The sequence below is a fragment of the Dendronephthya gigantea genome, unplaced genomic scaffold, assembly GCF_004324835.1.
Source record: "Dendronephthya gigantea isolate DGI-Jeju-01 unplaced genomic scaffold, DenGig_1.0 000016F, whole genome shotgun sequence".
NCBI lineage: Eukaryota > Metazoa > Cnidaria > Anthozoa > Malacalcyonacea > Nephtheidae > Dendronephthya > Dendronephthya gigantea.
The window spans coordinates 2153186-2169505 of NW_021163026.1; the positions used below are offsets into that span (position 1 = coordinate 2153186).

The 16320-nt window shown below is 38.9% G+C and overlaps 2 protein-coding genes across 2 annotated transcripts; both read right to left on the bottom strand.

Moving 5' to 3' along the window:
* Nucleotides 1-15: 15 nt before the first annotated feature.
* On the bottom strand, nt 16-4439 carry LOC114520593 (macrophage-expressed gene 1 protein-like). Its single transcript, XM_028540899.1, has 8 exons — nt 3902-4439; nt 3030-3321; nt 2211-2543; nt 1928-2111; nt 1624-1793; nt 1334-1549; nt 574-865; nt 16-467 (listed from the first exon to the last, which is right to left on the bottom strand). The coding sequence occupies exons 1-8, from the start codon at nt 4376-4378 to the stop codon at nt 197-199; spliced, it is 2235 nt and encodes a 744-aa protein (XP_028396700.1). The 5' UTR covers nt 4379-4439; the 3' UTR covers nt 16-196.
* A 579-nt stretch (nt 4440-5018) lies between these two features.
* Nucleotides 5019-15893, bottom strand: LOC114520627 (E3 ubiquitin-protein ligase znrf3-like). The gene is made up of 11 exons (XM_028540937.1): nt 15291-15893; nt 9116-9241; nt 8911-8985; nt 7670-7755; nt 7506-7560; nt 6894-6980; nt 6770-6796; nt 6485-6673; nt 6186-6288; nt 5611-6054; nt 5019-5355 (listed from the first exon to the last, which is right to left on the bottom strand). Exons 1-11 carry the CDS (start codon nt 15501-15503, stop codon nt 5330-5332), a joined length of 1431 nt encoding a protein of 476 aa, XP_028396738.1. The 5' UTR covers nt 15504-15893; the 3' UTR covers nt 5019-5329.
* Between the last annotated feature and the right edge of the window lie 427 nt (nt 15894-16320).

Here is a 16320-nt window from a genome sequence, read left to right on the forward strand (position 1 = left end):
CATTTATTATTCATAAATACGATTATGCTTAAATCCAGTTGATAACTTAAAACGTCCTAGTTAAACTTACACCAAGAATTCTTGTAAATATTCCTCCCTATATATTACGACCAAAATTATTCCTAAAAGTTTCTACAAGCGCCCCCCCCCCCGGCGAGGAAAATAAGTATATCTCAGACTCTCAGTATGTCTATGCTTAGGAGTGGCTAAAAGTTTGATAGCCCCCCTGGCTGTCGACGTTCAGCGACGGATTTTTCCGACGGCGCCACGTGAACAGCGCGATGAGCAATACCCCGACCAATAACGTGACACCAACTGTAATTCCGGCCGTTGCACCTGCGCTCAGGCTGCCACCCTTCGATGAGCCGCCTTCTTGTTCTTCCTTTTGTGCTTCCATTCTTTCCCGGAGGTTTTCAACAGCTCCTTTTGATGGGTTGATTTTTCGTAATGACATGTTCATTGACATGCTAAAGTGAAAAATAGAAGAGTGTCAGCTTTGTCGCTCGCATTCAGTTAATATAAAGAGATCTGTGGCGAAGTAAGGTAGGGTGCCATACATTATGCACAATCTACCTTAGAGTCAGTTCCATCCATTTCTCTTTGTGGGCATCAAAACGTACGAAAACCTTGTTTGTGTCATTGTTTTCAATCATCAGCGGGAACATAACTGCCTTGTTTCGACTGGGTTTCCTGTGGAACGGAGGTCGCTTGATGGTTGGTAGTCCTTGTGACGTCAAAAAGTTTGCTTTGGTACAGTAATTGATTTCACAGTCCTCATCAATCACTGCCAGATGTTGCGAGTAGCCGCGAGGGCAATGCTTCGGAAATGCTGGAGGTCCATTACTCATGACATACTTAACCAAACCTGAAAAATGATTCCTTTGTAATGAATAGCTTTATCAATTCTAAACTGTTCTTCCTAGAGATCCAGTAAGGATCATCTCTCATTGATCCAGTGTTACTACAGGAGGAAACCTAAACTAAACTAACTTTATTTGTACTGGATAGCTCTTTCAGTTCTAAACTGTTCTTCCTAGAGACCCAGTAAGGATCATCTCTCATTGATCCAGTGTTACTACAGGAGGAAACCTAAACTAAACTAACTTTATTTATACTGGATAGCTCTATCAGTTCTAAACTGTTCGTCCTAGAGACCCAGTAAGGATCATCTCTTATTAACCCAGTGTTACTACAGGAGGAAACCTATACTAAACTAACTTTATTTATACTGGATAACTCTATCAGTTCTAAACTGTTCTTCCTAGAGGTCCAATAGGAATCCCCATTTTATCTCTTGCTTGTTCCACTGTTTTTAGTGAAGAGAAGAAATTACCTTTACGAGAGGTCATTGCCAGGGGGTTGCCAGCTGAACAGCTCATAAAACCACCGAATGGAATGCTATACTGGGCTCCCAGCTCATAATCATCACTGATACATACATACATATCTTTAGGACCGAATCTCTGGGGGTAGTACTTGACCGGACACTTCTTAGCTTTGGTAATAATGTTATTAGTTGTGTCACTGTAAAGACCACCAAATAAATAACCTGGGAAATACAAATGCAGATAAATGAAGCACGTTGTTTGGGAGAAACATTCTTCAATTCATAACCCCACCTACCAGATTCCTGTGGGACACTCCCCTCCGCCGCACACCAGAAGGTTGAGTAAACTCCTCCACCGCAGTTTGTGTCACATGATCTAAAGACCCACCAACCATGACAAGAGGTTTGACAATGCGTAGCCAGCGTTCCATCGTGTAAGCGGATAGCCGTGTAACCAGCGGGGCAGCTAAAAAAACAAAAGGCTTTGAGCGGATCTTTCCTGGTTTCTATGCACTGGCTAATTTGCCGTCACAAGACTCAAAGTTCAACGTTTATTTCCACCCCTTTATAGGTAAAATCATTCCGAGTTTCTCATGTTACCTGTATCCTTGTGTCTTGGGGTTTTTCTGCGTGTAACCCACACACGGGTCGGAAGGTGGTGAGCCAGTTGGTGAGCAGGTCTGGTAAACTCCTCCAAATGTGAAATTGGTTAACAGTGTCTTGCAGGAATGGTCGTCTAAATTCGCTTGGAAGTTGAAGTTTGGCGAGTCCGCATCAGTGCAACCTGAAGATAAAAATGATGTGAAGGTTTCTTGCTCTCCTCTTTTAGAAAACATGGCCAGGAAATTATATTTTGTACAAGAAAACAACTTCAAGATCGTACCTGTAATGGCGTTATTTTTGTAATATCTTTGAAGCGATTTCAAAACCAATGCACTCAACTTGAACGTTATCGTCTCGGGTAGTTCAGGCAGAGCTTCAGTTGTGATGAGGTAATGCAACGGGTCTCCTTCCCGATCGATAGCTACGAGATTATTTACGAGATTTTCCTCCCAGTATGAAATGGAGAAATTGTCGCGAATCGGAGGACCTCCGTAGGTGTAGACTGAGGAATCCATGACACTCTTTTTGTATGTGTCGCTGACTGTGTGCGTGTTTAAGTGAGAAACCGATCCTGATGCCCCAAATGTTCCAAAGAACGACGCGCTCGCTGAAGCTGTGAAAATATAAAAGACAAAATGAAATTGGAATTGTAAGACTTAGATATTTCTCAGGTCCAAGAGAAAACCTGGGAGTTTGATACAGAAAACATTGCCCTTAATGTTACACTATGTTTTCTAAGGTGGGAGGACTTCAGTCTTCATGGAAGAACAACAGTTCTTAAGGTAAACCAAATTTCATTTCAAGAAAAAGCGTGGTCTTGTGAAGACCTGTGGGAATCACACTTGGTCCTGGTTTTGCATCGATACCAAATGTTTTCGTTTTCAACGAAGCAAATTCGTGTTCCGCAGTAATATTTTCATGGATGACGAACATGAAAACATCTGAGGAACCAGCAACGTTTTGTGAATGTCTTGTTGTAGGAAATATTGTTTTCAATGTCTTGGCAGCAATGTTTTTTTGGTCACTCAGAACTTTGGACTTGTTCTGTTATACATACAAGTACTTTTTTTTGGGAACAGCACTTCTGGAAGACACTGACCTTTCGTTTCCTGTCGAGTTGTGTCCTTAGATGCGATGTACGTTTTCAGAATGTGATCCATCTTGGCCAGAACTCCCCCTGAGTCAACACGCGTGATGTAGTGCGTGCCGTAATCACGCACCAAGATATCCGCAAGGAAACGAGCCACGCGCATGTTCTTGTTCTGAAGATGCGCGGCAATATCCAGAAGCCTGGTCTTGAATTTCGGGTGGAGTTGTGGATCCGGTTGAAGATACGCAGCGTACATTCGATATCGCAGGGTGACCCTAGAGGTGACCGTCTTATCTTCCACCTGAAGAAAGTACGCAGTTATCATTACCTAGAACTTGCGCTAAGGTTTTTGCCCAAACTCACGCTAGTTTTGACACAGGTTTTCCTGATCTTGTATTGTAAGGATCCCGCTCAATTTGAAGCTGGTGAGATGATATCAGTTTGACAGAACCTCGTGCAAGTCCATGCCTTGCTTTTCGTTTTAAAACAGGGTTCCACTCAGGAAAATTATCCTCAGAATCGGTCTGGACAGGAAAGTTGTTATGTCTTTCAGCTCTCGATCACAACAATGAGATTTTGACACAATTAATGCATTCTGTCCGATCCGGTCCGGTCCTGAGGTTTATCTTCCTGAAAGGAAACCGGCTTGCATCCATTTTGCATGGACTCTAGAAGTTGAGCGACTGATTTCATTCACGGCAATTCTTTGTTTAGAAATTATATGAAACATGAAATAACATGATTCATACGCGAAATGTATTTTCATAACATCAATCATTTTTCTCAAATGAAGGCGAATATCATATTGTTGTTTTTGTTTTAAAAAAAACTCCTGTCACGCACGGCTTGTGCAGGGTTCCGGCAGAATCCGGGCTACTGACCTGGTGAGTCTTAATCTCACTATATTCTGAGGAAAACGATCCGCTAATGCTGCCAAAAAATGACTCGTGAGCTTCAACATTGACCGTTGTTGAAGTCGTTGAGGTGAAGTTAGTCCAGTGATCGATAATTTCGGAAAACAGCGACGCTTTGCTTTCTTTGATCGGTGTAACAAATACGTCGTCCGGTATCAAATATCGTCCGTCCTCGGTCGTACGACATTGGGAATAGTTGAACAATGCTACCATTCCCGATACACGATTTCGTAAATTATCCCAACCTAAACCGGGAAGTGTTTCAAGTCTTGGCGCGGAGTAGCCGCTCAAAATGCAGTTCCTGAAGTCGCCGATCGGAAAACTTGTCCTTAAACCAGAAGCTGGTGTCCCTGCATCTTTGCCTTGCGTTTCTTCAGCATTGCTGAAATTGACAAGGCAGAAAGCGAGCAAAATACAAGCGATACGGAAGCTGTGGAGCTCCATGTTCTACAGCTTGACAAAAATGATTAGCCTGTCAAATTTTCCAGCACTTTCCCTTTCGTGTTTATTTATGTAAATTTTTTTGCGACTCGGTCACAAGACCCAATGAAACATGATCCTTTCAAAAGGTTTTGCAATACACGGAAGTTATATTGCTTCTGTATCCAAATTTGAAAAATGAAAACACAATCATATGATTTGCAGCATGCAGAAAGTAACATGATTCCACAAATAACTTCGTGCATTGCTCAAAAACGAAAGTTCAGAGTCGCAAACAGTTTGACTCCAAATCATAAACAACGAAAATTAAATATTAAAGTTTAAATAACCAGTGTGAAAGTGAAACGAATATAAAATGAGCGTGAAACTCTTGTGGATTTAACTTTGTCGACTGAATCAAGTTGGGCGACTTTATTTTTCATCTGCGTATGTCATCAGCAGACGACAAACGTGAAATTCGTAGACATTCTGGAAGTCTCACATAAAAAAAAGCAGGCTCGGAGCACGTTGAAAGAGTTCCTAGCTTAGTGATGAATGCATTGTCGTCCGATCCTTTTTCCCAGAAGTAATTATCCCTTCCCCTCAACGCTATTGGATACAAGAATAAACTGAAAATGTTATTTTATTATTATTAATTATTTACAATTTCGATACGAAAACTCCCTAAAATATTTGTACATATATCCTTTATTTCTTTGTCCAACAACAACGCACGAGCCGATCAAACATAATGCTTTGAGAGTCCGTCTGTAAATTGACTTTACATTCCTCTTTTCTGGCAAAAATGAATTCTAGAAATCTTCATTCTTCGATTAAACGGGGTTTTATATTTCTTTCTGTCCTTTTATAGTGTCATGTTTTATGCGCGGGTAGGTCTGTGATAACACCAGACATTCACGACACGACTTCACTAATATTTCGCTTTCATACTGCACTTTTGGAGCGAGTAAGCTTTCACACTGCATCGCCAAGATCTGTATCTGTAAGAAAGATCAATAATGGTTATTATAGGCAGCTTAGTTTAGGTTTGCTCCTGTAGTAACACTGGATCAATAAGAGATGATCCTTACTGGATCTCTAGGAAGAACAGTTTAGAAATAATAGATCTATCAGTATAAAGAAAGTTTAGTTTTCTATCTATGGTAACATTCAATTTGAAAGACATGATCCTTATTGTATCCTTAGCAAGAATAGTCGTAGAACTGCTATGAACATCAAATAAAGTCTTCACTCACATTTTACTTTAGCCAGCTCTGCGATCTGAACAGCTCTTGTCCTATTTTCTTTCCATCTTTCATTTTCTTGAACATTCAAATCATTTCTATCGAGTGAATTTTGTAAAATGTCTGCATTCCTGCTGTTTAGTACCGCAGTTGAACGCCCGGAATTTGTACTCAAATGCGGGACACTCGTTCCGGCTGCTTGTCTGCAGCCTTCAGGAGCCTCGCGCACTCGTTCTGTCCATAAATTATCGCTCGTAGGAGTCGAATCATTGTAATGTGTCGTGTCTACCATATCATTTGTTGCTATAGATAAATTGTCACTATGAGAGTCCTCCAACGTGATGCTGTATACCATGCTAGAAGATGATAGAGGACTGGACGCAAAACAGCATCGAAAAACACTTCTGATTGAAGGAGAACAGCGACTTTCCGTTTTAATCCCATTTCCTTCTCGTTCTGAAAACACAACGTTGTCAAATTAGAGACCATGAAAGTCTGTGAAACTTGAGGGGGGGGGGGGGGGTGAGGGTTACACAGTGAAATATTCCGTAGGCTTTAGTTGGGAGTCGATTAGTTCAACTACTTACCGACAATATTTAGCATACACAGCGGGCACGTGTAATTCGTCAGTAACCAAGGATCGACGCATTTCAGGTGAAACTCGTGACCGCACGATACGATTCGGATTTCCTGGAGACGATAAAATTACGGTTATTTATAGAATGGTGTGATATCTAATATCTCTGCTCTGGTTGTCTGGCTCAATGTGGGGGATTCATTCAAAGCAGAGAGAGAGGGCGTTTAAGAAAAAATAGAGGGACGATGAAGCATTTTTGTAAAAGATGTCCAGGGAATATGAAGTATTATAAATGAAAGAAGCTCTCACCTGTCCTTGCCGGAATGGCTCTAAACAAATGACGCAAGAAATGCCGACCACGGAACAAGAATGACTTCCTAACGCTCGATCATGTTGTTTCTCTTTCATTTTCTTCACCGTCTCAACTTCTCGTTTCTCTTCGTATTTCTTTGACTCCATCTTAGAGACGGCATCATACGCCATCTTTGCCAACGAAGACTGCAATTTAAAATAGTAGTTGTAAATAAAATGCGGGGATAATCCGCGATGTTGGATTATTAAGAAGTTTTGCAAACATGAATGATTCTAAATTACCTCTTTCTTCGTCTGTTTCCACTTGATCTGGGTAGAAAAAAGGACGTACATTGGTAAACTGAGTGATCTCAGAATAGACGTTTAAAGATGATTTGTAAAAGCAATGGTGAGGGGAATGACTCACCTTTAGGAGAAGTATGAAACATGTGATGGTGATTAGAATAAAACACGTCATGAATATAACCATATCAACATATTCACCAGAACTATCCTGAAATGATAAATGTATGTAAATATTTGTTAATACTGCTCTCTATCTCTCTCTCTCTGCGAATATTATGCATTGCATTGTACAGCCTATGTCGGTCTAAAGGTAGCCGCCGTCACAATTTTACTTATGAGGGACGGGGAGAGCGGGGAGGGGACATCACTTCCCCCAGAGCACTGGGCGTGGCCCTTGACCAAAACTTCAACATGCGACGCAAATTCATGTACAGCGGTCTAAACAAAATGGCGGATCATTCACCTGGATTTTAAATCGTAAACATTTTGTATTATTTATGTGGAAATTATTGTTGTTTCAAGTGATGTGCAGAAGGAAATTCAAAGTAAGTATACTTTCCTATATATACTTTGTATTTCTGGTGTAATATATCATAATGGAACTATAAATTTTCCATTAATTAACGGTTGAAAACAATTTAGTTAAAAAATTATTTTTTTAGTTTTTCGGTGATCAAATAGTTTTTGTACAACTACAATGGTCTAAATTATGTCAAAGTTTACTAAAACCAACCGTTGTTTGATTCATGCGTGGCTTCCACGATATACGAGCTTTTAAAACATTTTGCCTGGAAGGAATATGAAATATAAAAATAGTTTACAGTCAATCATAATCTGACAAAACAAGTCGCATAGCCTGAGAGAAAACAAAAATGCAAGTGAAACGGCGTGTCATACCTTCTCACAATGGTCATTAATTTACGAGCATGTTTCCCACTGATTATTATGACTGGTCGTTGTATCAGTGTTTTCTGGGAATTTAACTAAATAAGAAAATATAGCAAAGATGATTTACCAGGGGTAATCTAAAGTATATCTTCAAGGTTTTAAAGTTAGAATGTAATATAGCCATATCATTCTCATATCATTCTCTATTGATTGACCTGGGTTTATTCGGTATTTGTCTCTTGGTATTTTTTTAAATGCCAGAAAATTTACTAGGGGTACATTACAGTTTGTGTTAATGGGTTATAGATCTGTTCCTTCTGTCTAACAGTCATTAAAACTTCTTAAAAAACTAAGTGATTCCTAGAGGACCTTAAATCATTTATAAGTATAATTTCCCCGACCAGCCCCAGTGTGGAAAGTTTGTATAGTGCAAACCGAGATATTGGGCATGCAATTTTGATATCTTCAATATGTTCACTAGTATATTTTTTAAATCTCGTTTGCACAGTTTGCATACTTTCCAGTCAGGAACCAGCTAGCCATTGGACATGCTTTTGAAGGAATTTGATCTGGGGGAATTATATAAAATTACAAATTTCAATTTGTGACTGATTATTAAAGCATGTGTTGGTTTGAATAGGACCTTAGTAGATTATGCTTATCAATTGGAGGAATTAAATTATCTGAGCTATATTCAATAACAATAAAAATAAAGGATATTAAACCAATGGCTGTGACTTCGTTTATGAAAATGCCTTCACAGACATTCCTTATTTCATACTAAGTATTTTGAATAAGATATTCACATTTTCTCTGAGATATTAGACATGCAAATATTGACCAACATAAGTATTGGATGAATATTTTTTGAGACAATCCTTAGCATTAATCTTATTTCAGTCTTGGTTAGCTGTTGACAAGCATATATAGTCCAGCCCATTTCATTTCTAATTAATTAAATCATGCCATGTTTTATGATCTAATTATAACTGTGAGATAACTGAAGATCAATTTATGAATTGAAATTGACATTCTGCTGGTGCACCATGATTTATGAAGCATCCAAAGACATCATGTAATGATTACATGACATTCTCAAGTCAAATGCAGATGTTGAAGTGACACCACACTGCTCTGGTCACTTCAAGATGCAAGAGCAGCGACAACATAGTTATCAAAATAATTTTATTTTTCATTCCAACTGCTGGTGCTAATTTAATGCCACCTGTGGACTAGCAGACCAAACATACCTCAGCGGCTGCACCCGGACTGTCTGTCACATCAAATATCACAGCTTTGGCACCCTTTTTCACAGCACCTAATGCCTAAAACAAACGAATCGTCACTGCATTATAATGATTTGAGAAACGTTTGTACAAATAAAACAAAGTCATTTTCAGCTCAGACAAGGCCAGCTGTAGTTAATTCTCAATGGTCTCCGTGTTTAATTCATACCTTTTGAACTGTGTCATTACATGATGGTGACTCCCTAGAGGGTACGGTCAGCTTGACCACGCCCACCCACTCGTCATCGTAGAGGGACTCGCCATTTGATATATTGCATAAGCCAAACGGACTGATCTAATTGCATGGGAAAACAGAATCAATAGTCAATTTGATTATTAGAAGTCCATTATCATTCATCTTCATTAAGGTGTTTTTTTGAGAAATCTGAATGTTCCAGATAGCCTCACGGCTATATCGTCTGTTTCTCGCGAGGGGTCACGGCTGAGAGATACATTTTTGCCCTTGCAACCTACTTTAGAATACCTAAAGGAGATTTGTCCCCTGGACTGCATTTTGCTTTAGGATTAAACCTTGGTTAGGATAAAGATTAGACCGATATACATCATATACTCTGTTTAATTTCAACACTTTCCCTAGTCTGCCACCGAATGTTATTATGACATGTCAAAGGCCTCGATCATTAGCTCAAGCGCTCTCCTGGATGAGTAAAATTTATCAGATTTATCCCTAATTTGTTCAAGTTAAATATGTTTATGATATCAGTTAAATGTCCCCTTTTTTAGAACTTCACGAATACTTCTCCTAACCCACAGTGTCTTTGCCCTTTGGTTTGGGACTTAGACAATCTCGCAGTTTCGAGAGACAATGATTTTATACATCAGTAAAAACACAATGGAAAGTGCGGTCAAAAGGGAGACACGAAAACAGACTTTAATCGCACGGGCGTCGTGGAGACTGATTACCCTTATTCGCATCTCGGAATTGAAAAGAATTCAAAATCGGTGAGTCGAATTAAGATTTCAATAAAGTGTGTTGCCCTGATGCAATTTACGATAACGCGCGTGGGATTGAGGCGTCAGCAAACTCGTGACATTTGCGCGATATACATTCCTCCAATACTCGGATGTAATTGATGAATGAAGCAAAAATTACGCACATTTCAATGGAAAGGCTTCGAACAATAGTCAATAGATGTCATCTTGCGAGTACGGAAAGTATTTTGATTTATGAATTACTCAGAATTGCTATAAAAAAAAGTGTGCGCATTATGCCGTCACGAACGTATTCTATTTCGCAAAAAAATCGATCCGACATTCCCGGTTTTGACGTTTCAATAGCCAGGGCAGCGACGGCAATTGAAATGCATGTTAAATGGAGTGTATTTCACAATAAAAATAGACACGAAACATCTTAGACCACCTGCTAATACCACATCAAGTATTCATTATCCTCTCACAGTATGCTTTTGTATTGAAAATTAAAAAAATCCTTTTCAAAATATGTTTTGAATTTGAAAATTAGACAAAATAAATGAAAACCATATGGACAAAAAACTGTGCTTTTTCTAAACCGTACAAATTGTCGCGCGCTGAGGAAATTTTATCGTGTTTTTATAACCCGTATCTTTGGATTCCACTTGACCTGATCTTAAATAATGTCAAGTGTTCTGTATCAGTTTAAGTTTATGACAGGCGTTATTTCATAATGGTATGGAAGTCGCTACGCTATTATTGACAAAGCGAATCAGTCTTTCATCTGTGAAAAATTCATACATGACTTACATCAATAATGGCACGATTGTTTTTTGGAAATTTTTAAAATTCATCGACTTGTCAGTTCTAAAGTATCTCGGACAAAATGAAAAAAAAGTTCACAGAACTTGCCGTATGTAAGCCGGTGTTTGTTCTTACAGTATAATTCCCAGTGTAGAGTTAAATAAACTAAGCGTTTAATGAAGTTCTTGGAGCGAAAAGTGCAAACAAGTAAATGCCGTAAATATGGCGAGTATGACGCGCAATGTTTGAAGAAAAAGCAAACAATTATTCGAGTGAATAATATGCCATAATTTACATATTTTATTGCCCGACTGTAATGTTTTGTCTACGTGATAACGAATTTTCGCACGAAATGCTTTAAATATTAAAAAAAAACTAGGGGTTGTGTAGAACTGAAAACAAAACCTAGCGCTCAAAATTCGAATCTAATTTGCTACATTAATTGCGTTCTAGAATGTACGGGATTCGGTAAGCGATATAATTGCAACTGTTTTGACCCGTACTGCAATCGGTAATAGTTTTCGAAATAATTTTCTGGGATTATTTGAAACACAAACAAAAGCGGAGTGTGAGATTTGAAAACTAAACATGTCACAATCCTTCATAAAACGCGTCTCAACTGCAAGCGGTGTTGTATAGTGTGCGTTCTGACTCGCGTTGAATCAATCATTTTTTTCAATAAAAAAAATGAGGTTTATATTTCATATTCCACCAGGTATCTTCAAGCGGTCCTTTTGGTGTTATCAAAATTAATTAAACTATAGTGTATAGTGGTTTTTATGAAGAAATACCGTATAGTTTTCAAACAATTCCAACGCTAGACAGGCCTGGTCAACACTGTCAGAGCTATTTTTGTAAGACAATACAGCTTGTGAATCATAAACCTTCATTCAAAGACGTGATATAGTTTCTAAGATCACAGCAAATAAGCCATTCTTTAGAAGGACAATGTTTTGCGACGTCTTAAATCGCAATAATTTCTCAGCTCCAGACTACTGCTAGCTAAATTATACTCATAATTCAAATATATTTCATTAAACCCACAGAGAAAGTATTAAAGAATATTGCTCATTACTATATTAGCACGTAATATCACTTTTTAACTGGGATGTTTTCTCAAATTAAGATTATCGGGGAAAGCAAGTCTTGCATATATATATACATAATACATTTCACCCAACTAACTCGGCACGGATGTACTTTGGTATGAAATCTAGACGTGGTTTGCCGCGAGTTAGAACAATCATAGCGATATGCATCATTATTGAGCTGGGCAAATACGAAAGTCAAACAATAAACGCGCTCAAAAGTATTGATATTTGCTAAGCGAGATTTAAAAAACAAGCAATAAATCCGGCATCCCTGAGACAAAATACCGTCTCGTGGTACAGATCACTATAGCGCCACCGGGCAGTGTTTGACGAGGTCAATTTGCACATAGACCTTACTTAGCTTGGCCACCTTTTGGGGCATAAATATTGGCTCTATACGTTGGCTCCATTGTGTCTAGTCGGGTTTATATGAATATTACAATGAGAGATAGAATCAATATCGTTGTTGTCTTGCGTTTCTGCGCTTTTACAGAACCCCGTTGTGGCGACGTTTTGAAGGAAACGCACTGTGCTTGACATCAGCTTTTTAAAAACTGTCAAACAGCTGGATTTGGTAGCAAAACTGCGTGTTTTTCTTAGCACAAAACAGCGCAACATTACCACATGTTTTCACCAGTCCACGATAATGAAGTCAGCATGTTTCGAGAACGCGAGAGAAGCGTAAAACTTATGAAGTAAATTACGAAAACGGAATCAAGCATGAATCGTATTTATGAGACCTTAACCTTTGATGTTTATACGCAACGATGTTTTGCTTTGCCTGCAGTTGTTTTTCAAACGAATTTTCGCAGTATGAAATCACATAAATATTGTGAAAATTTCTCGAGGATATGGCTGTTCTGAATTAATCTCAGCGGGAGAGACAGTGTTGTTTTTCAGTTCAGGAAACACTGACTGTCATATAGGGCCAGAGGCGAGGACAGACGGCTTAAGTAGAGCTAAAGTACTTGTCAATAAGAAGAGAAATTCAAGGCCAATATATTACCCTATATCCTGACGATCTAGCTTCCTGTAAGGGTCTGAGCTCAGACACAGCGCACTTGTTATCAGTCCGGATAAAAAAAACATTTGACCGCAATCTGCTATGGTTTTGCCGTTATAGTCAGTAATGATGCCGGCTGGAATAATATCACTAATATGCCACTGCATTTTATCCCTACCTATGGCATGTCAAAACTCTCAACTCATATTGCTCGCTGTTCTCATGACATCAAAGTATCGATTTGAACGTCTAATTGTTTTCAAAGCTGTTCCATCGGTCCGTTTAAGGGATCAAATTGACATTTAAGATGTTAGATGAGGAGAATATAGCGAGATTGAGTTTAAGGGAATAGGTTTTGTCTAGGAGTATTTTTAGTCAACAGTCAACACTCCAGCGCTACTGACCAAATATGTACAGGAAAATAGACATGAACAGCATGCATTAATGCAAAGATCAGGGAATATTACGCAAAATGCTATCATTAGTTGCATATTCTTCAGTTAAAACCACGCTAATTTTTAAACCAACATTTTGACGTGGGCTCCCACTTCTCGAGTTTTTCAATACAGCCAGTTGAAAGCGAATTATTTATATTCGTTCGTGTAGCCAATGAATCGCATCAAAAATAACAAAATATGGTAAAGCATTCAATAAACGGTCATAATTGTCATGTTTATGATGAAATATTTTCATACGATTACTGCTGTGAAACGCAGGAACTATACTCGTATATTGAAGATCTTCGTTTCCATATTCACCTAGTGCTTTCCAACATGATATATATCTCTGAAGTGGGTCAATGTGATAATATAAACATAAGAAGAAAAAAAACCCCTGACCTTATGCAAGTGCGGAAACTCGCCGAATGGTTTAAATATGGCTTTGTTTGGTTAGTATGTACCTGTGTGTTTTAAGAAAAAAAAACCCTACCACAAAGAATATGTCTACCTCTGTTGTTAGCAAAGATATGAAATGACAATTCAGGATAATTCCTCATTTTTGCGAGTCGAGTTAGGTATAATACTCGAAGAGAAGACAGTCATATTTCTTTTAAATCAAACATTGTCCTATATAACATGCAAATATGTTTGAGTTTACACACATTTGTCCCAAATCAGTTTAAGTAACGACGTGTAATAATTTTGAATATTTTAAGTTAGGAAATGCCTTCAAAGTATTCAACTAACTGTCTCGTATTGAATCGGCAGCTTTGTCGTCGCTACTCGTAAATATAATTGTTGCCAATGCATTTAAATTATTATGATTTGTGCACTTTCACATACGCAAACACGCACGCACACAGCAAAATCATAATATCGGGGTCTTGTTAGGACTCCATATTAATAAAAGCAGATAAAAAAACCTCAAAAAGTATGCAATATGTCTGAATAATATACCCGCGGCAAAGTGCTACCTTGAATTACGGTTAATTGCTACATTTGCAGAAGTTAATATGCGTTCGAATCGTGCTCGCATCTGACCCGTGACAAATAATCATGTCGGCATTCTTTTCGATGTTTTGCCGACATGAGCCACAGATCGTTAAAATTAACGATGAGACAACACACCCGCCTAGCTAAAAAACGTGCAAAATCGTTAAAAAATACTGATTGTCTTTCGGTATGCGGCGATAAACGTCCAAAAATAACGAACCGGTAACTACTTGACCGAAAGGCATTTTTCAAGTGCAGCCAACAAATCCCTTTTATATCTGTCATTTTATGAGGGTTCTCAAATTATTTGAAGTGCCAGTCCCGGTCATTGGCTCAAATCGGAGCACGGACGCACACGTTTAGCGGCTTGTAAACAAAGCAAGTTTCCTTTGAGTTAAAGTTGCGTGTTGCACTGGAGCAACGATATATATAACAACAACACAGCCAACCTACCTCAAAGCCAACATTGCCTAGTTTGTAAGCCGATTGTCACGATACGGAGAGTGTAATATTATCGAAGCTAAGTGGTTTTGAAGTATGCCAGCGTACAATCGCTTTTAAAGCCGTTAACACAAATAAATAAGCCATATAGGTGACGCGGAAGAGCTCCAGATAGAAAAAAAATAATAGTGGAAAAAATGAGAGCAATTTTGATACATTTGTGTGATCGAAAATAAAGGATGTTGACCCTCGTATGACATTAATCAAGTATAGCAACAAATTTCACGTTATCTGTTATTGCTCGTATCCAGCATAGCTTGATATATATACTGCATAAGTATTTGTCATGTCGCATTCCTAAATTTCAATTCGTCCCATCCTTTCTTATGAAAGCAATTCATCAATCGTCCCGTTCTCATGAGACAATCAATACTACGTTTTACATAACGCTGTATTTACAAGTACAACCCCCCAGAATCGAAGGTATTTGGGATTTTGCAATTGTTGATATCACACGGATATTTGTACCGCTCCTTCCTAGCATACTGGTTTGTTATCAAACTCATGTATTTCCTTATTCCACTGGGGAATATTCATGTAAACATAATACACTTCAAGCCATGATACTTTATAACATACCTGTAATACGTCTCCCTGTGCCCGACTTAACGTTCCGATATTTGCAAAAGTCCCTTGGAGCTTGTCTGTGTACATGGATCGCTCGTCCGTGTTATCACACACGACAATTTCGACAAACGCAGTTCTTGTCGCAAAGCTTAGGGATAGAAGGTCAAGGAGGATCGCAATAATAACACTTCGACACAACAACATAGCTAGCGCCGTTCCAGACATCCACAAAGTACCCAAATATAAACAGCACTTGAGTGCAAAGCCTGATTTCGATCTGCACTTGAAGTAACGGCCGCGATTTTCACGCAAGTCCGCTCAATAGAGCACAGCAACCCGGCGATCCAGCAAAGCACTTCTGAATTCAAAACCTGCGGTTCTCCTCACACGTTTCATGGCCGCTCGGTGTGATGGATACAATGCGCTCACTCGGTCGCTTTGCTTCGGCACAGTCAGTCGATCAGTCGATCAATTATGCGCACCAGCTGTCAAAAATTCGTAATTAAAAAATTATTAATTTGTTTGATTATTAACCGCGCGGCGAAACACAGCGTTGGCGCTACGACGCGCTCTTGAAACTTAAGAAAATTGTCGGCCCGCGTTGCGTCGTTTGAGAGAATACTTAAATTTTCTCGCCAAATGTAGCGTGCGTGTTCTGTTGTTCCCAATTTGTGGCAATTGAGAGGCGAATGGAATTCGCGATTAGTTAATTGCGACAATGCTGCTATCGATTCAATGGCAGAGCGGAAATCAGCAACCGATGTCAATTTTACTTCATTGAACTCCACAGGGCCACTTGCACATTTGATTCGGCTCGTTTTTGTGTTTTCTTTTTCATTGTCTTATCCACCGCCGCCTTTGTCTATGTTTGGAAGAGAAGAATAGTGTCACCATTTTATATTGTCTTTTTTGATAGCCCGCGTATTAAATGGTATATAACCTCGCCGTCGACCGTTCCGATAGCTTCCACGGCGATATCACTTTCCGCTTTGATAAATTTATAAAACAAAAATAGCATGGTGCGATGGTATTAAATGAAGCC